Genomic DNA, 17,563 nt, shown 5'->3' with positions numbered 1-17,563 from the left:
ACTGTGTGACTTTGGGCAAGTCACAATTTCTCAGTGCCTCAGTTCCCTCATCTGTAAAATGGGGATTAAGCCTGTGAGCCTCATGTGGGACAATCTGATTACCTTGTACCTACCCCAGTAGGCACATAGTAAACGCTTAACAAATACCAACATTATTATTATTGTTATTATTATTAAATTTAGCATGTTCACTAACATATTTTAACTGGTCATTTCTAGTTCTGAAGATATATGGGTGGTCAAAGGTCACATGGTCAGTCACTTGTATGTATTGAGAACTTACTGTGTACAGAGCATTGTACTAAGTGCTTGGGAGAGTACAATGCAACAGACACATTCCCCACTCACAGCCAAGCTTACAGTCTGGAAGGGGAGAAATACATTGATATAAATAAATTACAGATGTGTTTGTAAGTATTCACCCAGCGTGGTGCTGGGCACAGAGGAGACATTCAACAGTCTGCTGCTGTGTGGATGGGGTACCACTGCATGTTTGAGGTGTCTTTTTTTCATCAATCCCATTGACCTGCTGGGCTGCTGTGCCCCTCGGCTCTGGCTGATCACAGCAAAAGCTGCACAGGTGCTGGTGGCGGCCCCCTCCCACCACGTTGACCTCAACTAGTCCACTTTGTCACTCAACTTGTTGGGGCCCAATGTACGTTTATGTTGTCTTTTATTTATATATTCATTCGATTGTATTTATTGAGTGTTTACTGTGTGCAAAGTACTATATTAAGCGCTTGGGAGAGTATAGTACAATAACAGACACATTCCCTGCCCACAACTAGCTCACAGTTTAGAGGGGGAGGCAGACATTAATATACATAAATAATAGATATGTACTTGTGTGCTATGGGGATGGGCAGGAGGATAAATGAAGGGAGCAAGGCAGGGCAACGCAGAAGGGAGTGGGAGAAGTGGAGAGGAGGGATTAGGGAAGATTTCTTAGAGGAGATATGCCTTTAATAAGCCTTTGAGGTGGGGGAGAGCTATTATCTGTCTGGTAGGAGGAGGAAGGGCTTTCCAGGCCAGAGGTAGGCTGTGGGTGAGAGGTTGGCAGCAAGATAGACGAGATTGAGGTACATTGAGAAGGTTAGCATTAGAGGAACAAAGTATTTGGGTTACAGCTGGAGCGTAGTGAGGTGAGGTAGGAGGGGGGCAAAGTGATTGAGTGCTTTAAAGCCAGTGGTGAGTTTTTGTTGTGAAAGTTAAGGTAGAGGTGGTAGTTACACCTGTAAGGGTGGATGAGGAGAGGATTATAGACTGGGAATAGAAGAGGATCCCGTACTAAACCTAGAGTCAACTTTAGCAGCGTGGCCCACTGGATAGAGCACGGGTTTAGGAATAAGAAGGACTTGGGTTCTAATTCCAGCTCTGCCCACATGCCTTCTGTATGTCCTTGGACAAGTCATATAATTTCTCTGGCCTTTTCCCTCATCTCTAAAATTGGGATTCAATACCTGTTCTCCTTCATTTCATTTATGAGCCCCAGGTGGGACAGGGACTGAATCTAACCTCTTGTACCTTTCCTAATGCTTAGAATAGGGCTTGACCCAGAGCAAGTACTTAACAAATACCACAACTAATCCCAACAGGAGGCACAAGCACCACACTGTCTGAAGAAGATGTCATCAATTTCATCCTTGTTTTAGGGTCCAGTCCTGGGTAAAGAATCCTTTTGCGTTAACATACCTAGTTGATGGTCTACTCAAATGTAATTTAGTAATATGGAATGCTACACATCAGCCTGCTGAAGACTAACTGCTAACCAAACTCAGTTATTTTGGTTGTTGGTGTAGAAAAATGAAAACATCCATCATTGATTTTTTTTAAAAAAAAACCAACAAAGATATTTAATAGATCCTCTGCATGAGTGGAAATTATGAAGCCACTGAGGGTACCCCATATGTTTGACCTGATCTCTCTTGAATGCAAGAGAACACAAGAGGTAAATGTTCTTTAAAAATTAACTTTTGGGGCTTTGCAGCTTACCCTTCTCAGCTACAAGGAGGCTTTTGAGGGTGATAAAACGGGGGTTGGTAGAAATCCAAGGTTTATAGGACAGAGGAAATTTGTGACCTTCGTCACACTGGATGGAATTCAAAGTGGTTAATTTTTTAAAATGCACCCTACATCCACTCAGTTTTGCCAGACTTGTTTTCACTACACTTCTTGGTTAGAACATGGTGGCAGAACTGGGGGGACATTCTCTGGACAATGTGCAGCTGTCCGCATCCAGCATGGTGTGAGGTGGGAAGTAGTCACATCTGTGGTTGTGTCATCCAACAAGGGGGTGAGTTCTGCAGCTCTCCCCAAGGGCCTGGGGGAAGCGTCACGGATTACTGAAGAGACCATGGCACTGGGAGACTGGAGATCAGTTCCAATCCCAGTTTTGCTGCTGCTCTCCTTGTGACTTTGGGCAAGTCACTTAACCTCACTAAACTCCAGTTTCCTCCTTTGTAAAATGGGATTAAATATTTGCTCGCTCCCCCTCTTAGAATATGACTCTTGTTTGGGTCAGGAATAACAATGGTTTGGCAGATAGGAAATTTATTAAAACACCATAATTATGAGTTTTCCTTAATGTGTGGATTGCCAAGGACAGAATTTCTGGGTGGAAGTATAGTGAAAGTAGTGTAAAAGGCATTTTTACTTTTAAAGTACTCCGGTTACAAGAAATTCAAAGTAACATCACTATTAAATGCAGTATAGTAACAAAGGTTTGTTTTTTTTTAATGGTATTTGTTAAGCTCTTACTATGTGCCAGGCACTAAGTGCTGGGGAAGATACAAAGTTGTCTGGTTGGACATAGTCCTGCCTAGGGCTCCTGGTTTTAATCCCCATTTTACATATGAGGTAACTGAGGGACAGAGAAGTAAAGTGACTCACCCCAGGTCACAAGGCAAGCGGTGGAGCAAGAATCAGAACCCAGGTCTTTCTGACTCCTAGACCCATGCTCTATCCAGCAGGCCACACTGCTGAAGGTGACTCAAGGTTTAGTTCTGGATCTCCTTTTATTCCCAGTCTATAATCCCTCACTACTCAGCCACTCTTATAGGTGCAACTACCGCCTACGCCTCCATCTCACAAGCTCCGAACTTCTCTCCTTCCTGCCAGCTCGTATCTTCTCCTGCCTCCAAAACATCTCTGTGGTGGTCCCACTGGCACCTCAAGCTCAAGATGATCAACCAATCAATTGATGGTAGTTTTTGAGCGCTTACTGGGATCACAGCACTAAACTAAGCTCTTGGGAGAGCACAACAGACAGTTCCCTGCCCACGATGAGGTTACAGTATAGAGGGAGAGACAGACTTTAATATAAATGTTTTATAATACAAAGAATTTATACATTAAAAACTGAACTCATCTGTCCCCTCAGATCTCCTAATCTTTCCATCACTGTTGACACTTCCACTACCCTTCACATCCCTCAATCCTACAACCTTATCCTTGACTCCACTCTCTAAACTCCCCTATTCAGTCACTAAATCCTTCACATGCCCATAATCTTTTCCCCCTTCATTCAAGCTGCCCTCTATGCTGGTCCAAGCCCTTGTCATATCTCAATTGCTGCAACAGCAGCCTCTCTGATTTCCCTGCCTCCTGTTTCCCCTTCCTCTAATCCATACTTTGCTCCCCAGATCATTTTTCTAAAAAAAATACTGTGCACATCTCCCCATTCAGAAACCTTCGATGGTTGTCCATCCGCTTCTACTTCAAATAGAAGCCCCCTCATCGTTGGATTTAAGGCAGTCATTCAGCTCTCTCCTTCCTTCCGATCCTCACTCCTCTCCTGATAATAATAATTATGGTATTTGTTAAGCGCTTACTTTGTGCCAGGCACTGTTCTAAACCCTGGGGTGGATAGAGGCAAATTGGGTTGGATACAATCCCTTGTTCCATGTGGGGCTCAGTCTCCCTATTTTACAGATGAGGTAACTGAGGCATAGGAAGTAACTTGTCCAAGGTCACATAGTAGACAAGTGGCCAGAGCAGGATTAGAATCCATGACCTTCTGACTCCTAGGCCTTGATCTATCCGCTATGCCATACCACTTTGCCTCTACTTCCCTCATACTTTGCTCCTCTAAAATCAGCCTACTCAATGTGCCTTGATCTCATGTCTTGCCATCAACCTCTTGCTCAGATCCTCCTTCCTAATGGAACCATCCCATCCCTTCTCATCCAGCCAACCACTCCTCTCTCATTTTCAAATCTCTTCTGCAGTAAGTCTTCCCTGAATAAATCTCGCATCTCCCCACACTATTACTAGCACTTCTATAGTATCTATCTGTAATTTTATTTATTTGTATTGATGTCTCTCCCTCCCTTTCTAGATGGTTAGTTCACTGTGGACAGGGAATGTCACTGTTTGTTGTTGTATTGTACTTTCCTAAGTTCTTAGTACAGTGATCTGCACACAGTAAGCACTTAATAAATATGAATGAATGAGTGAACTTGAGAACCAGATATTAGTGCCCAGCAAATAATCCAATTTCATGAATCCTAACTTGGCGGTTTGGTGGGATAGATGTTAAGTATCTACGATACTAAACTGTGAGATCGAGACTGTGAGCCCCATGTAAGACATGGACCGCGTCCAAGCTAATTAGCTTGTTATCTACCCTAGTGCTTAGTTTAGTGCCTGGCATATAGTGCTTAACAATTAACAATATCAAGAACAAAAAGTAACTTTTTTTCAACCTTCTGTATCCTCAGCTATGGCATCCAAATTTCAAAAACACTTGCTCCATCAAAAACACATGCCAATGATAATAATGATAATCATTATGCTATAAGTATTGTTTCAGGCACTGTGCTAAGCACTAGGGTAGATATAGGCTAACCCACATTGGGCTCACTGTCAGACACTGAGAGATCAGGTAGTAGTAGTTGTAAAATTCAATCGTATTTATTGAGCGCTTACTGTGTGCAGAGCACTGTACTAAGCGCTTGGGAGAGTACAATACAACACATTGTACTAGTAGTATTGAGAATTTTCTGGCTCCAGTGCTCTGTACTAAACATTTGTGAAGTAGAGAATAAACAGGTGACACATTCCCTGCCCATAAGGAGCTAACTTTTTAATGGAGAAAGATATGAAAAAAGTGTTCACAAATAGCATACTCGAAGTAATTGAAGCAGTGTGACTTAGTAGCAAGAGCACAGGCTTGGAAGTCAGAAGGATTTGGGTTCTAGTTCCACCTCTGCCTCTTGTCTGTTGTGTGACCTTGGGCAAGTCCCTTAACTTCTCTCAGTCACCTCATCTGTAAAATGGGGAATAAGACTGTGAGCCCCATGTGGTACAACCTGATCACCCTGTATCTACCCCAGTGCTTAGAACAGTACTTGGCATGTAGTAGGCGCTTAACAAATACCACAATTATTGGTACTTAATGTACTACTTGTGGGTTTGTACAATTTAGGGTCCTAGGAAGTGAGGAAGGTTTGGTATAGGAAGGGGGATATTAGGAGGTCACTGAAGGTTAGGAGTGGGGAATCCTGGCTGGGAGATCAGTGTGGGTGAGAGGATGAAGGCATGAGAGGCAAGAGCATTTAGGAAGTTAGCTTGAGGAGTTCAATCATTCAATAGTATTTATTGAGCGCTTACTATGTGCAGAGCACTGTACTAAGCACTTGGAAAGTACAATTCAGCAACAGAGACAATCCCTGCCCATTAAGGGCTTACAGTCTAATCGGGGGAGACAGACAAAAACAATAGCAATAAATGGAATCAAGGGGATGTACATCTCATTAACAAAAATAAATAAGGTAATAAAAATATATACAACTGAGGAGATGAGCACAGTGCTGAGGAGAGGGGAAGGGAGGGGGGAGGAGCAGAGGGAAAGGGGGGGAATAAGGGGCTTAGCTGAGGGGAGGTGAAAGGGGGGGCAGAGAGGCAGCAGAGGGAAAAGGGGAAGCTCAGTCTGGGAAGGCCTCTTGGAGGACGTGAGCTCTCAGTAGGGTTTTGAAGAGGGGAAGAGAATTAGTTTGGCGGAGGTGAGGGGGGAGGGCATTTCAGAACAGTGGGAGGACGAGGGCCAGGGGTCGATGGCGGGATAGGTGAGAATGGGGGACGGTGAAGAGGTGGGTGGCAGAGGAGCGGAGCCTACAGGGTGGGCAGTAGAAAGAGAGAAGGGAGGAGAGGTAGGAGGGGGCAAGGTGATGGAGAGCCTTGAAGGCTAGAGTGAGAAGTTTTTGTTTTGTGAGGAGGTTGATAGGCAACCACTGGAGGTTTTTAATAAGGGGAGTGACATGCCCAGAGCGTTTCTGCAGGAAGATGAGCTGGGCAGCGGAATGAAGAATAGACTGGAGCGGAGAGAGACAGGAGGAAGGGAGATCAGAGAGAAGGCTGACACAGTAATCCAGCTGGGATATTATTAGAGCCTGTACCAGTAAGATAGCCGTTTGGGTGGCGTGGAAAGGGTAGATCTTGGCGATATTATAAAAGTGAGACTGGCAGGTCTTGGTGACGGATTGGATGTGTAGGTTGAATGAGAGAGCCAAGTCAAGGATGACACCAAGGTTGTGGGCTTGAGAGACGGGAAGGATGGTCGTACCATCTACAGTGATAGGGAAGTCAGGAAGAGGACAGGGCTTGGGAGGGAAGATGAGAAGCTCAGTTTTGCTCATGTTAAGTTTTAGGTGGCGGGCAGACATCCAGGTAGAGACGTCTTGGAGGCAGAAGGAGATACGAGCCTGAAGGGAGGGGAAGAGAACAGGGGAGGAGATGTAGATTTGTGTGTCATCTGCATAGAGATGATAGTTGAAGCCGTGAGAGCGAATGAGTTCACCGAGGGAGTGAGTGTATATGGAGAACAGAAGAGGGCCAAGAACTGACCCTTGAGGAACTCCAACAGTTAGAGGATGGGAGAGGGGAGGAGAAGCCTGCAAAGGAGACCGAGAATAAACGGTCAGAAAGATAAGAGAACCAGGAGAGGACGGAGTCCGTGAAGCCAAGGTGAGATAAGGTGTGGAGGAGAAGGGGATGATCTATAGTGTCAAAGGCAGCTGAGAGGTTGAAGAGGATTAGGATAGAGTAGGAGCCATTGAATTTGGCAAGAAGGAGGTCATGGGTGACCTTTGAGAAAGCAGTCTCGGTAGAGTGGAGGGAACGGAAGCTAGATTGGAGGGGGTCCAGGAGAGAATTGGAGTTAAGGAATTCTAGGTAGTGGGTGTAGACAACTCGTTCTAGGAGCTTGGAAAGGAAGGGTAGTAAGGAGATAGGGCGATAATTAGAAGGGGAAGTGGGGTCGAGAGGGTTTTTTTAGGATGGGGGAGACATGGGCATGTTTGAAGACAGAGGGGAAGAAGCCATTGGAGAGTGAGTGGTTAAAGATAGAAGTTAAGGAGGGGAGGAGGGAAGGGGCGATGGTTTTTATAAGGTGAGCGGGAATGGGGTCCGAAGCACAGGTGGAGGGGGTGGCACTTGCGAGGATGGAGGAGATCTCCTCTGAGGATACTGCAGGGAAAGAAGGGAAAGTAGGGAAAAGGGGTGCAAGGGGAGGCAGAGGGGGAGGGGTGACTTTGGGGAGTTCAGGAGTGAGCAGGGGTGCAATGAGTGAAGAGAGCAGATGTAAAGTGAGGTCTGCTGGTTGAGAACTCTGAATCTAATGCATGGAGTTTTTGGTTGACTCAGGGGGAAATAGGAAACCAGCTGAGAAATGTGTGCTGTTGAGCAACACTCCAAAGAGATAATCCATCATCGCGTGAGTAGTGTACAGTGGGGAGAGGCCAAAACAAGCAGGCTGATGCAAAAGTCAAGCCGAGTATGACCATAGCTTGTACCAAGGTGGTAGAAGTGTGAAGAGAGAAAAAAGATCAAATCCAGGAGATGTTGTGCAGGAAGAACTGGCAGGATTTGGCAATAGATTGAATATGTGAATTGAAAAATAGCACTGAGTACAAGAGGACACTGAGAATGAAGGCTTCTGTGACGGAAAGGATGGTAGTGTTATCAACACAGATGAGAAAGTAAGGAGGAAGAGAAGGGTCTAGAGGGGGAGATTAGTTGTGTTTTTATATGAGTGTGAGTTCCTGGCAGGAGGAGTCCAGGCTGACGTTGATGTTGCAGGTTTCTGTAATGGGAAGAATGATAGTGTTATCAAAAGAAGGGAAATTTAGGAGGAGATGGATCAAGAGGGGAAGATTAGGTGGTTTTTGATGTATTGAGTGTGAGGTTCTAGGTCAAAGACTCTATTCCCGGTTCCGCCTCTTGTCTGCTTGGGCAGGTCAATTCACTTCTCACTTCTCTGGGCCTCAGTGACCGCATCTGTACAATGGGGATTGAGTCTGTGAAGCCCACGTGGGACAGGGACTGTGTCCACCCGACTGGCTTACATCAACCCCAGCGCTTAGTATAGTGCCTTGCACATAGTAAGCGCTTAACACATATTATTATTATTATTAGGTACTGGTGGGATATTCAGGGGGAGATGCAGGATTACAGGAGGGATGAAAAGTCCCTCCTAGATTTGAGACGGCTTCCCCACTAGACTGACTATAAGCTCACTGTGGGCAGGGAATGTGTCTACCAACTCAGCTTTATTGCACTCTCCCAAATACTTAATACAGTGTTCTGCACACAGTGAGTGCTCAGTAGTTATAACTGATAACTATGCCTGCCTAGAGATAGCAGCTGAAACTATGTAAGTGAATGTTTACCAAAGGAATGTTTTATCCTCATTTCATAGATGAGGTGTAAGAGATGTTAAGTGATTTACCCAGTGTCAGAGCTGGGATTAGAGCTCCCCAAGTCCTCTCTATTAGGCCACACTGGCTCCTATTAAGCCTTTTGGATGTGAATTCGATCACTGATCAAACAATGGAATGACGCTAGTTAAAGGTTACTGAATCATGTGTTCCATTTTTAGCCATTGTCAGTGCTGTGGACAGCAATGTAGCAGGGACCCTCTGAGAGAATTTCCCCCAGGGGTCTAACCCCCTGCCTCAGGGCAGGTTCCCAAAGAACGAACAGACACATCAAGGGGTCTGAGACATAGCTGTTCACCAAAGATGGAGATGTCGGAGAGTGGCCATCTCACACCATGGACACCCCAGCCAGGTGGGCTCTCAGTCTTCACAGTGGAGTTGAGGGGCACTGTCCCTTCCCCCAAACACCCCTCCTTCCTGGTTTCACTCCAAACTCAGGTCTCCCCATCTCTGATGTCACGTTTGGGGTAGGCCTGGGCATTTCCAAGGTTCCTGGATGGTTTCAGGCCAAGATTTTGCACATTCCTCACAAAGAGGTCTCCATCGGTTCAGCTGACACAACTTCTGTCTTGAAAACTGAATGCGCAAGGAGGAGTTGCTGTTTTCTATCTTCCAAAGGCACTCCACTTCATGGTCTTCTGTGATCACAGTTTTGACCTTCCTGATAGAGATGGTGGAATCATCTTGCTCAGTTCTCACTTCATTTAGTGTTGCTTCCCTACTGCCAACAGCAGTTCTCCTGCCTGGATCACCTTGTAGTCCATAAACTGGCTGTCGGCAGGGAATGTGTTTTCCAACTATGTTGTATTTTACTCTCCCAGGTGCTTAATCTACTGCTCTGCTCATAGTAAACATTCCAGAAATACAAGTGATTTACCCAATTTGAGAGATGGAAAGAAAGTAGAGATTGTATGTGTCATTCAAGACTACTGCAGTTTTCTGCTTGTGAATTATTACTCACATTTTACTACTCACATTTTTCACCACAATATTCTGACGTTTTGTTTCCTTTTTCCCCGCCATACGGGGAACTAACCGTACTACACACAGTAATAATTATCATAATGACAGTGGCATTTATTAAACTTTTACTATGTGTCAAACACTGTAGTAAGCTCTGGGGTAGATTCAAAATATTCAGGTCGGACAAAGTCCCTGTCCCTCATAAGGCTCACAGTCAAAGTAGGAGAGAGAACAAGTAGTGAACCCCATTTTTACAGATGAGGAAACTGAGGCACAGAGAAGTGAAGTGCTTTGCCCAAGGTCATCCAGCAGGTAAGTGGCAGAGCCGGGATTAGAAGCCAGGTCCTCTGAATCCCAGGCCCCTGCTCTGTCCACCAGGCCATGCTACTTCCCAATGCACACTACTTGTTTTCTCCATCAGCTTTCCAAAATTTATCCCATAATAATCAATCCCTGCTCAGTTCTGAAATATTTAGGGTTTACAGAAATAATTTTAGAATTCCCATCTGAGAATGTTGTTCATAAGGAAACAAGGTTTGCTTGTGATTGGGGATTGCCTGCCATCCAATCCCAGCTTTATCTAGAAAAAGAAACAGAAAACATGTTTTAGTGCTGGGGCATGTTGGAGAGGATTCCCTGAACAAGTGCTCCCTCCACTGGATGGGATACACAGTTCGAATATCAATCAATCAAAGGTATTTATTGTTTACTATGTGCAGAGCACTGTACTAAATGCTTGGGTGAGTACAATACAACAGAACTAGCAGACGTGATTCCTGCCCATAACGATATATTCTGTACTAATACCCCCTGAGGTTTACTTCACTCTCTCACTACTGAGATCTCAAAACACTTCCTAGATAGCCTATTTATCCTCATACTCCTGCCGGGGGGAAGGGCAGAGACACAAGGGGAGTCCAAATGATTTATGCCAAACTACAACTACAACATTAGGTGAACCCAAGGCTGCCTAACTTGATCAGTGGTATTTATTGTGAGCTTACTGTGTGCAGAGTACTGAACTAAGCACTTGAGAGAGTACAATACAGTAGGTAGACATGTTCCCTGCCCACAAGGAGCTCACAGCCTAGATAGGGAAGCAGGCTTTAATAATATAAATGAATACATTATGGAGATGGACCTATGTGCTGAGGGGCTGAGTGGGGGTTGGGGAGCTTCAGCTCAGGGCTCTAACTGGAAACTGCTGTCCTAGGGGTCTGCACTGGGCCCACTGCTAGGGGCTGTGCCCCTACAGCTCCTGTATGAGCTAGGTCAGGCGGCTGTGCTGGGCGCCTACGACCCCAGTAATGAGTCTTCCCCAGGCTGCTTCCTAGGATAGCTGGCATGGACGGGGGTGCCTTAGCAAAGAGGCTGGAGCTTTGGCAAATCTCTTTTTGGGGGAATGGGTTCAAATTTCAGAGCTGCCAATTTATTCCCATTACATTTAGCTCTTCCATTAAGTTTCCATGTGGGCAAGGAATGTTTGTCTTCCCTTTCCTCTACTCTCCCAGTGCTTAAGCCCTCAGAGCTGGGAGTCTGGCCCTGACTTATCTACTTGTCCCTTTGTCCTGTCTCTTCTTCAACCAGTCAATAATTTTGCACCTGCCTTCCCTGCATCCTGCAGAGCTGCCCCACTGCAAGCGCAGCCCGAGGCAGACTCTGGCCTGGTGCCACCCTCCACAGATGTAGGTGCTCCCTCGTCCCTGGCAATGCAGCAGGGCCTGGAATTTTGTTTTTTTATGGTATATGTTAAGTGCATATTATGTGCCAGGCACTGGACTAAGCGCTGGAGTAGATACAAGATAATTGGGTTGGACACAGTCCATGTCCCACATGCGGCTCACAGTCTTACTTGCCATTTTACAGGTGAGGGAATTGAGGCCCAGAGAAGGAAGTGAGTTGCCCTTAAGTCACAGATCAGACCGGTGGCAGAGCCAGAATAGGAACCCATGTCCTCTGACTCCCAGGCCCAAGCTCTTTCCACTGGACCATGCTGGAATTCCACCATCCCCGGATCATTCCACCCTGGCCACGCCCCTAGTGAAGTTCTGGGCCCTGGTGGGGCCTTCCAGGCTAGATTAGACCTCCGGGGCCAACCCTGCAGGATCCCTGCAGCCCTTCCAGCTGGTCCATCGCGTTCCTCTGTGCAAGCTTCTTGAGAAGCAGTGTTGCCTAGTGGATAGAGCCCCGGTCTGCGAGTCAGAAGGATCTGGGTTCTAATGTCATCTCCACTACTTGTCTGCTGGGTGAACATGGACAGCAGACACTTCACTTCTCTGGGCCTCAGTTACCTCATCTGTAAAAAGGGATTAAGACGTGCACTGTGTCCAACTTGATGAGCTTGTATCTACAGTGCCTGGCATATAGTAAGTGCTTAACACCCCACCCACTGAAAAAAAGTGCAAACTCTCTCCCCCATGGTATTCATTCAACAGACCACTGCTCTCTCCACCACCTAAGTCCGAAATTCACATCTCTTTCAAGAGGTCTTCCCCAACTAAGCCTTCATTTCCCCTCCTTGTTTTCCCTTTTGTGTCACTTGGATCTGAACTCTTTAAATGCTTCATAGTCACCCCACTCTCAACCCCACACAGCAGTTATATACACAACCATAATTTATTTTAGTGTTATTTTGTTTAAATGTGTGGCCAGGTGGAAAGAGAATGGACTTGGGGAGTCAAAGAACCTGGGTTCTAACCCCAGCTCAGCCAATTGCTTGCTGTGTGACCTTGGGCACGTCACTTCACTCCTTTGTGCCTCAATTTCCTCAACTTTAAAATGGGGATTAAATATCTATTTAGACTGTATGCCCCAGTCTAACTTGTGTCTAACTTGATTGATATGTAGCTATCCCAGGACATAGAACAGTGCTTGAAACATAGTAAGCACTTAAAAAATACCATTAAAAAAGAAAAGAAGAAAAAATTATCCCACTGAAAGCTCCTTGTAGGCAGGGAACAAATGTACCAAGTCAGACTGTACTTTCCCTAGTGCTCTGCATAGACTAAGCACTCAATAAATACCACTAATTGAGAAGTAGTGTGGCCTATTGGAAAGAACATAGACATAGGAGTCAGAGGGCCTGGATTCTAATCCTGGTTCTACCACCTGCCCAGTGTGTGACTTTGAGCAAGTCACTTAAACTCTTGTGTCTGTTTCCTCATCTATAAAATGGGGATTCAATCATCAGTGGTACTAAGCCCTTGGAAGAGCACAATACAACAGAGTTGCTATTTCCGTTCCCTGTCTACAACAAGTTTGCCATCTAGACTCAATACCTCTTCTCCCTTCTTACTTGATCTAGGAGGCCAATAAAACACAGTCAATGTATCTGGACTTGATTATCTTGTATATACCCCAGGTATTACACTAAATACAACATGAGAGAAACTGGATTGGATGAAGGCGACAGGGAGTGAAGATTGGAGGAAAGAATATAAACAACCTTGGTTATGCTGATGATACTACCATATTAGTATAAAGTGTAGAAGATTTGAAGGGTTTAATATTTACAGGTAAGGAACAGAGAGCAAAAAGATGGGCCTACATTAGAATGTCAAGAAAACAATGATCATTACAACTGGAAGTTTTAACACATCTGTAGTGGATGGAGAGAAGATTGAAATAGTTGACAACTTTTCTCTCCGGGGATCAATAATAATAAAGGAACTAGTAGTCAAGAAATACACCGAAGATTAATTTTAGGAAGATTTGCAATGAAGAGCCTGGAAAAAGTCATGAAACATGCTGATTTAACAGTTGCCACAAAAATACAAATGGTCAATTCTATGAGGTTTCCAGTGACAATATATGGATCTGAAAGCTGGACAATGAAAAAACAGGGTAGAAAGAACATCGATTCTTTTGAAATGTGGTGCTGGAGAAGGCTTTTGCAAATACCATGGACTGCCTGAAAAACACACAGATTTTGGAGCAAATTAAACCAAAGTGGTCTTTGGGAGGTCAAATGACTCGACTTAGATTAGCATATTTTGGACACAAATTCAGGAGGAGTAATTCTCTGGAGAAGACACTAATGCTAGGAAAAGTCCAGGGAAAACATGGATAGAAACCATAACAACGATAACGAAAGAACCGTTAACAAGGTTATGGATTATGTTAGAAGACAGAACGTTCTGGAGAAAATATACCCATAGAGTCGCTATGAATCTGGGGCCCTGGGGACACTGTGCTCCCCTACTCGGACCTGGGGACACTGTGCTCCCCTGGGGATATTGTGCTCCCCTGCTTGGCTCTGGGGACACTGTGTCCCCCTGCTCGGGCCCGGGGACACTGTGCTCCCCAACCGCCTTTCCCCCACTCCGCCCAAAGCGGCCATTTTGGGAAGCCCTCACTCCCTCTTCCCCCATGAGGTGATTCATCTCCCCACCCCGGGCGACGACGTCCTTGTTCTTACCGTGTTACCCTACCTTAGCTGCCGCCTACGTCCGCAACCCACCCCGGACATCCTCAGGGCTCCCGCAGCAGCCTCATAGACATTTGGACATGAGCCCCGGGACTCTCCTTGCCGCTAGCCTTTTGACTTCGATTTTTATCAGGTTGACCCTTAGTCAAGTCGACCTCCGACCCTGGTCATCACCCACTTATTAATATTATTCTATTGTATCATATTACTATATTACCGATTTCGCATGTTATCATTAATTGTTGTCAGTGCTGCCACCTACCTCCCTGGCCTCACCATGTCCTTCCACACCCCCTCCTCCCTCCTGCCCCTCCCAATCCTCTCCTTCCCCTTCCCTTCTCTCACCCAGCTCTTTCCCGCTCTCTCCTCTGCCTCCTCTCCCCTCCCCTCCTCTGCCCTAGAACCCCAGTTTACCAGTGCCACCCCTCTTCCCCCTCCACCTACGCTCCTCCCCACCAAAACCCCTCCTCCCGTCCTCCCCCCTTCCCTCTTCCCCACCCACGCCCCATCCCAGTCCTCCTGTCCCACCGCCACCCCTCCTCCCCCTTTCCCCATCCAGGGCCCCGCCACCTCGTTCCCATCCAAAACCTCCCCTCCCCTCCCCCCACTCCTCCCCTTCTCCCCGACTTGCACCCATAGCTACTTTCAAGTGTGGCCTCTGGAAACCCCACTCCATTACAGGTAAACTACTTTTCACCCATGACCTTTTCCTTTCCCGCTCTCTCCTGCTCCTCGCTCTTACGAAAACCTGGCTCACTCCTGATAACACGGTCTCCGCCGCTGCTCTCTCCAGCAGAGGCCTCTCTTTCTCCCACTCCCCCAGACTCACCGGAAGAGGAGGAGGCGTCAGCTTTCTCCTCTCACCCCGTTGCCGCTTCTGCACTATCCCTCCTCCCACCCACCCCCCTTCTCCTCCTTCGAAGCCCATATCATTCGCCTCTACCACCCCCTCCAGATACTTGTCGCTGTCATCTACCGTCCTCCCGGTCCCACCTCCGACTTCTTCAACCACCTAGACCCTTTTCTCACCTTCCTTCTCTCCTTCTCTCTGCCCACTCTGATCCTCAGAGACTTCAACGTCCACATGGATGTACCCAGTGACTCCTCTGACGCCCACCTGCTATTGCTCCTCGACTCTGCTGACCTCCTGCTCTACCATACCTCGCCCACGCACGGACTCTGTCACACCCTCCATCTTGTCATCTCCTACCTCTGCACTATCTCCTCCCTCACCAACTCTGAAATCCCTCTCTCTGACCATAACCTTCTCACCTGCCTCATTTCTCACACTCCCTCCCCCTGCAAATCTTTGCTACTCCCCCACAGAGCCCTCCGCTCTCTTGATCCCATCCATCTCTCCAAAAGCATCTCTCCCCACCTTGCCCCCCGTCCTCTCTTCCCACTCTCGATGATCAGGTCACTGCGCTCAACTCCACCCTCTCTACTCATCTCAACTCTCTCGCCCCCCTTTCCCTCCGCTGCTCTCGTTCCACTAACCCACAGCCCTGGGCCACTGCCTCTGTCCGCCTCCTACGCTCCTATGCTCGAGCTGCCGAGCGCTGCTGGCCAAAGTTCAAGCACCAAGCCGACTCATACATTTCAAATTTATCCTTTTCTGCCTTAACTCTGCCCTCTCCTCCACCAGGCAAAACTTCTTCTCCTCCCTCATTGACACCCATGCCCATCACCCTCGCCAATTATTCCGGACCTTTAAATCTCCCCTTAGGCCCCCTGTTCCTCCCCCTCCCCCCACTCACTCCCTCGGTGCCCTCATTCGCTCTCACGGCTTCAACTATCATCTCTATGCAGATGACACACAGATCTACATCTCTCCCCCTGTCCTCTCCCCCTCCCTTCAGGCTTGTATCTCCTCCTGCCTCCAAGACGTCTCTACCTGGATGTCTGCCCGCCACCTAAAACTCAACATGATCAAAACTGAGCTCCTCATCTTCCCTCCCAAGCCCTGTCCTCTCCCTGACTTCCCTATCACCATGGATGATACAACATCCTTCCTGTGGAAAGAGCAGGGGCTTTGGAATCAGAGGTCATGAGTTCGAATCCCAGCTCTGCCACTTGTCAGCTGTGTGACTGTGGGCAAGTCACTTAACTGCTCGGTGACTCAGTTACTTCATCTGTAAAATGGGGATTAAGACTGTGATTCCCCTGTGTCTACCCCAGCGCTTAGAACAGTGCTCGGCACATAGTAAGCGCTTAACAAATACAACATTATTATTATTATTATTCCCGTCTCTCGGGCCCACAACCTCGGTGTCATCTTTGACTCGGCTCTCTCGTTCACCCCACACATCCGATCTGTCACCAAAACCTGCCGGTCTCACCTTTATACTATAGCCAAGATCCGCCCTTTCCTCTCCACCCAAACGGCTACCTTACTGTTAACGGGCTCTCGTAATATCCCGGCTAGATTACTGTGTCATCCTGCTCTCTGATCTCCCTTCCTCCTCTCTCTCCTCACTCCAGTCTATTCTTCACTCTGCTGCCCGCTCATCTTCCTGCAGAAACGCTCTGGGCATGTCACTCCCGTTCTTAAAAACCTCCAGTGGTTGCTATCAACCTCTGCGCAAAACAAAAACTTCTCACTCTAGGCTTCAAGGCTCTCCGTCACCTTGCCCCCTCCTACCTCTCCTCCCTTCTCTCTTTCCACTGCCCACCCCGCATGCTCCACTCCTCTGCTGCTCACCTCCTCGCTGTCCCGCCTATCCCACCGTCGTCGACCCCTGGGCCACGCCCTCCCACGTTCCTGGAATGCACTCCCTCCTCACGTCCGCCAAACTAATTCTCTTCCCCTCTTCAAAACCCTACTTATAGCTCACCTCCTCCAAGAGGCCTTCCCAGACTGAGCTCCCCTTCTCCCTCTACTACCCCCCTTCACCTCTCCGCAGCTTAACCCTCTTTTCCCCCCATTTCCCTCTGCTCCTCCCCCTCTCCCTTCCCATCCCCTCAGCACTATACTCATCTGCTCAACTGTATATATTTCCATTACCCTATTTATTTTGTTAATGAAATGTACATCGCCTTGATTCTATTTATTTGCTATTGTTTTAATGAGATGTTCATCCCCTTGATTCCATTTATTGCTATTGTTCTTGTCTGTCTGTCTCCCCCGATTAGACTGTAAGCCCATCAAAAGGCAGGGACTGTCTCTGTTACCGATTTGTACATTCCAAGCACTTAGTACAGTGTTCTGCATATAGTAAGCGCTCAATAAATACTATTGAATGAATGAATGAATCGGAAATGACTCAACGGCACTGATAATAATAATAACCCCGCAGCTTAAAACAGTGTTTGGCACATAGCACTTAAATCCCATAATTGTTATAATTTTTAATGCTCACCCCCAAATGGTAAGGGAGCAGAAAACAATGTTAATCAATCAATAATATTTATTTATTTTGATGGCATTGGTTAAGCCTTTACTATGTGTCAAACACTCTAA

The 17,563-nt window shown here is 46.8% G+C and overlaps 1 protein-coding gene across 2 annotated transcripts in view; it reads right to left on the bottom strand.

Annotated features, from left to right (window-relative positions):
• Nucleotides 1-10,001: 10,001 nt before the first annotated feature.
• EEF2KMT (eukaryotic elongation factor 2 lysine methyltransferase) overlaps nucleotides 10,002-17,563 on the bottom strand; it is a 41,436-nt gene continuing 33,874 nt past the window's right edge. For both annotated transcript variants that reach the window (XM_029058661.2, XM_029058659.2), the window contains one exon: nucleotides 10,002-10,257. In XM_029058661.2, coding sequence (XP_028914494.1) covers nucleotides 10,157-10,257 — 101 coding nt within the window. In that variant the 3' untranslated portion in view covers nucleotides 10,002-10,156. The remainder of the gene's footprint in view (nucleotides 10,258-17,563) is intronic.

This window comes from Ornithorhynchus anatinus, chromosome 2 (assembly GCF_004115215.2).
Source record: "Ornithorhynchus anatinus isolate Pmale09 chromosome 2, mOrnAna1.pri.v4, whole genome shotgun sequence".
NCBI classification, from domain to species: Eukaryota; Metazoa; Chordata; class Mammalia; order Monotremata; family Ornithorhynchidae; genus Ornithorhynchus; species Ornithorhynchus anatinus.
This window is presented reverse-complemented; position numbering and strand designations above follow the sequence as displayed.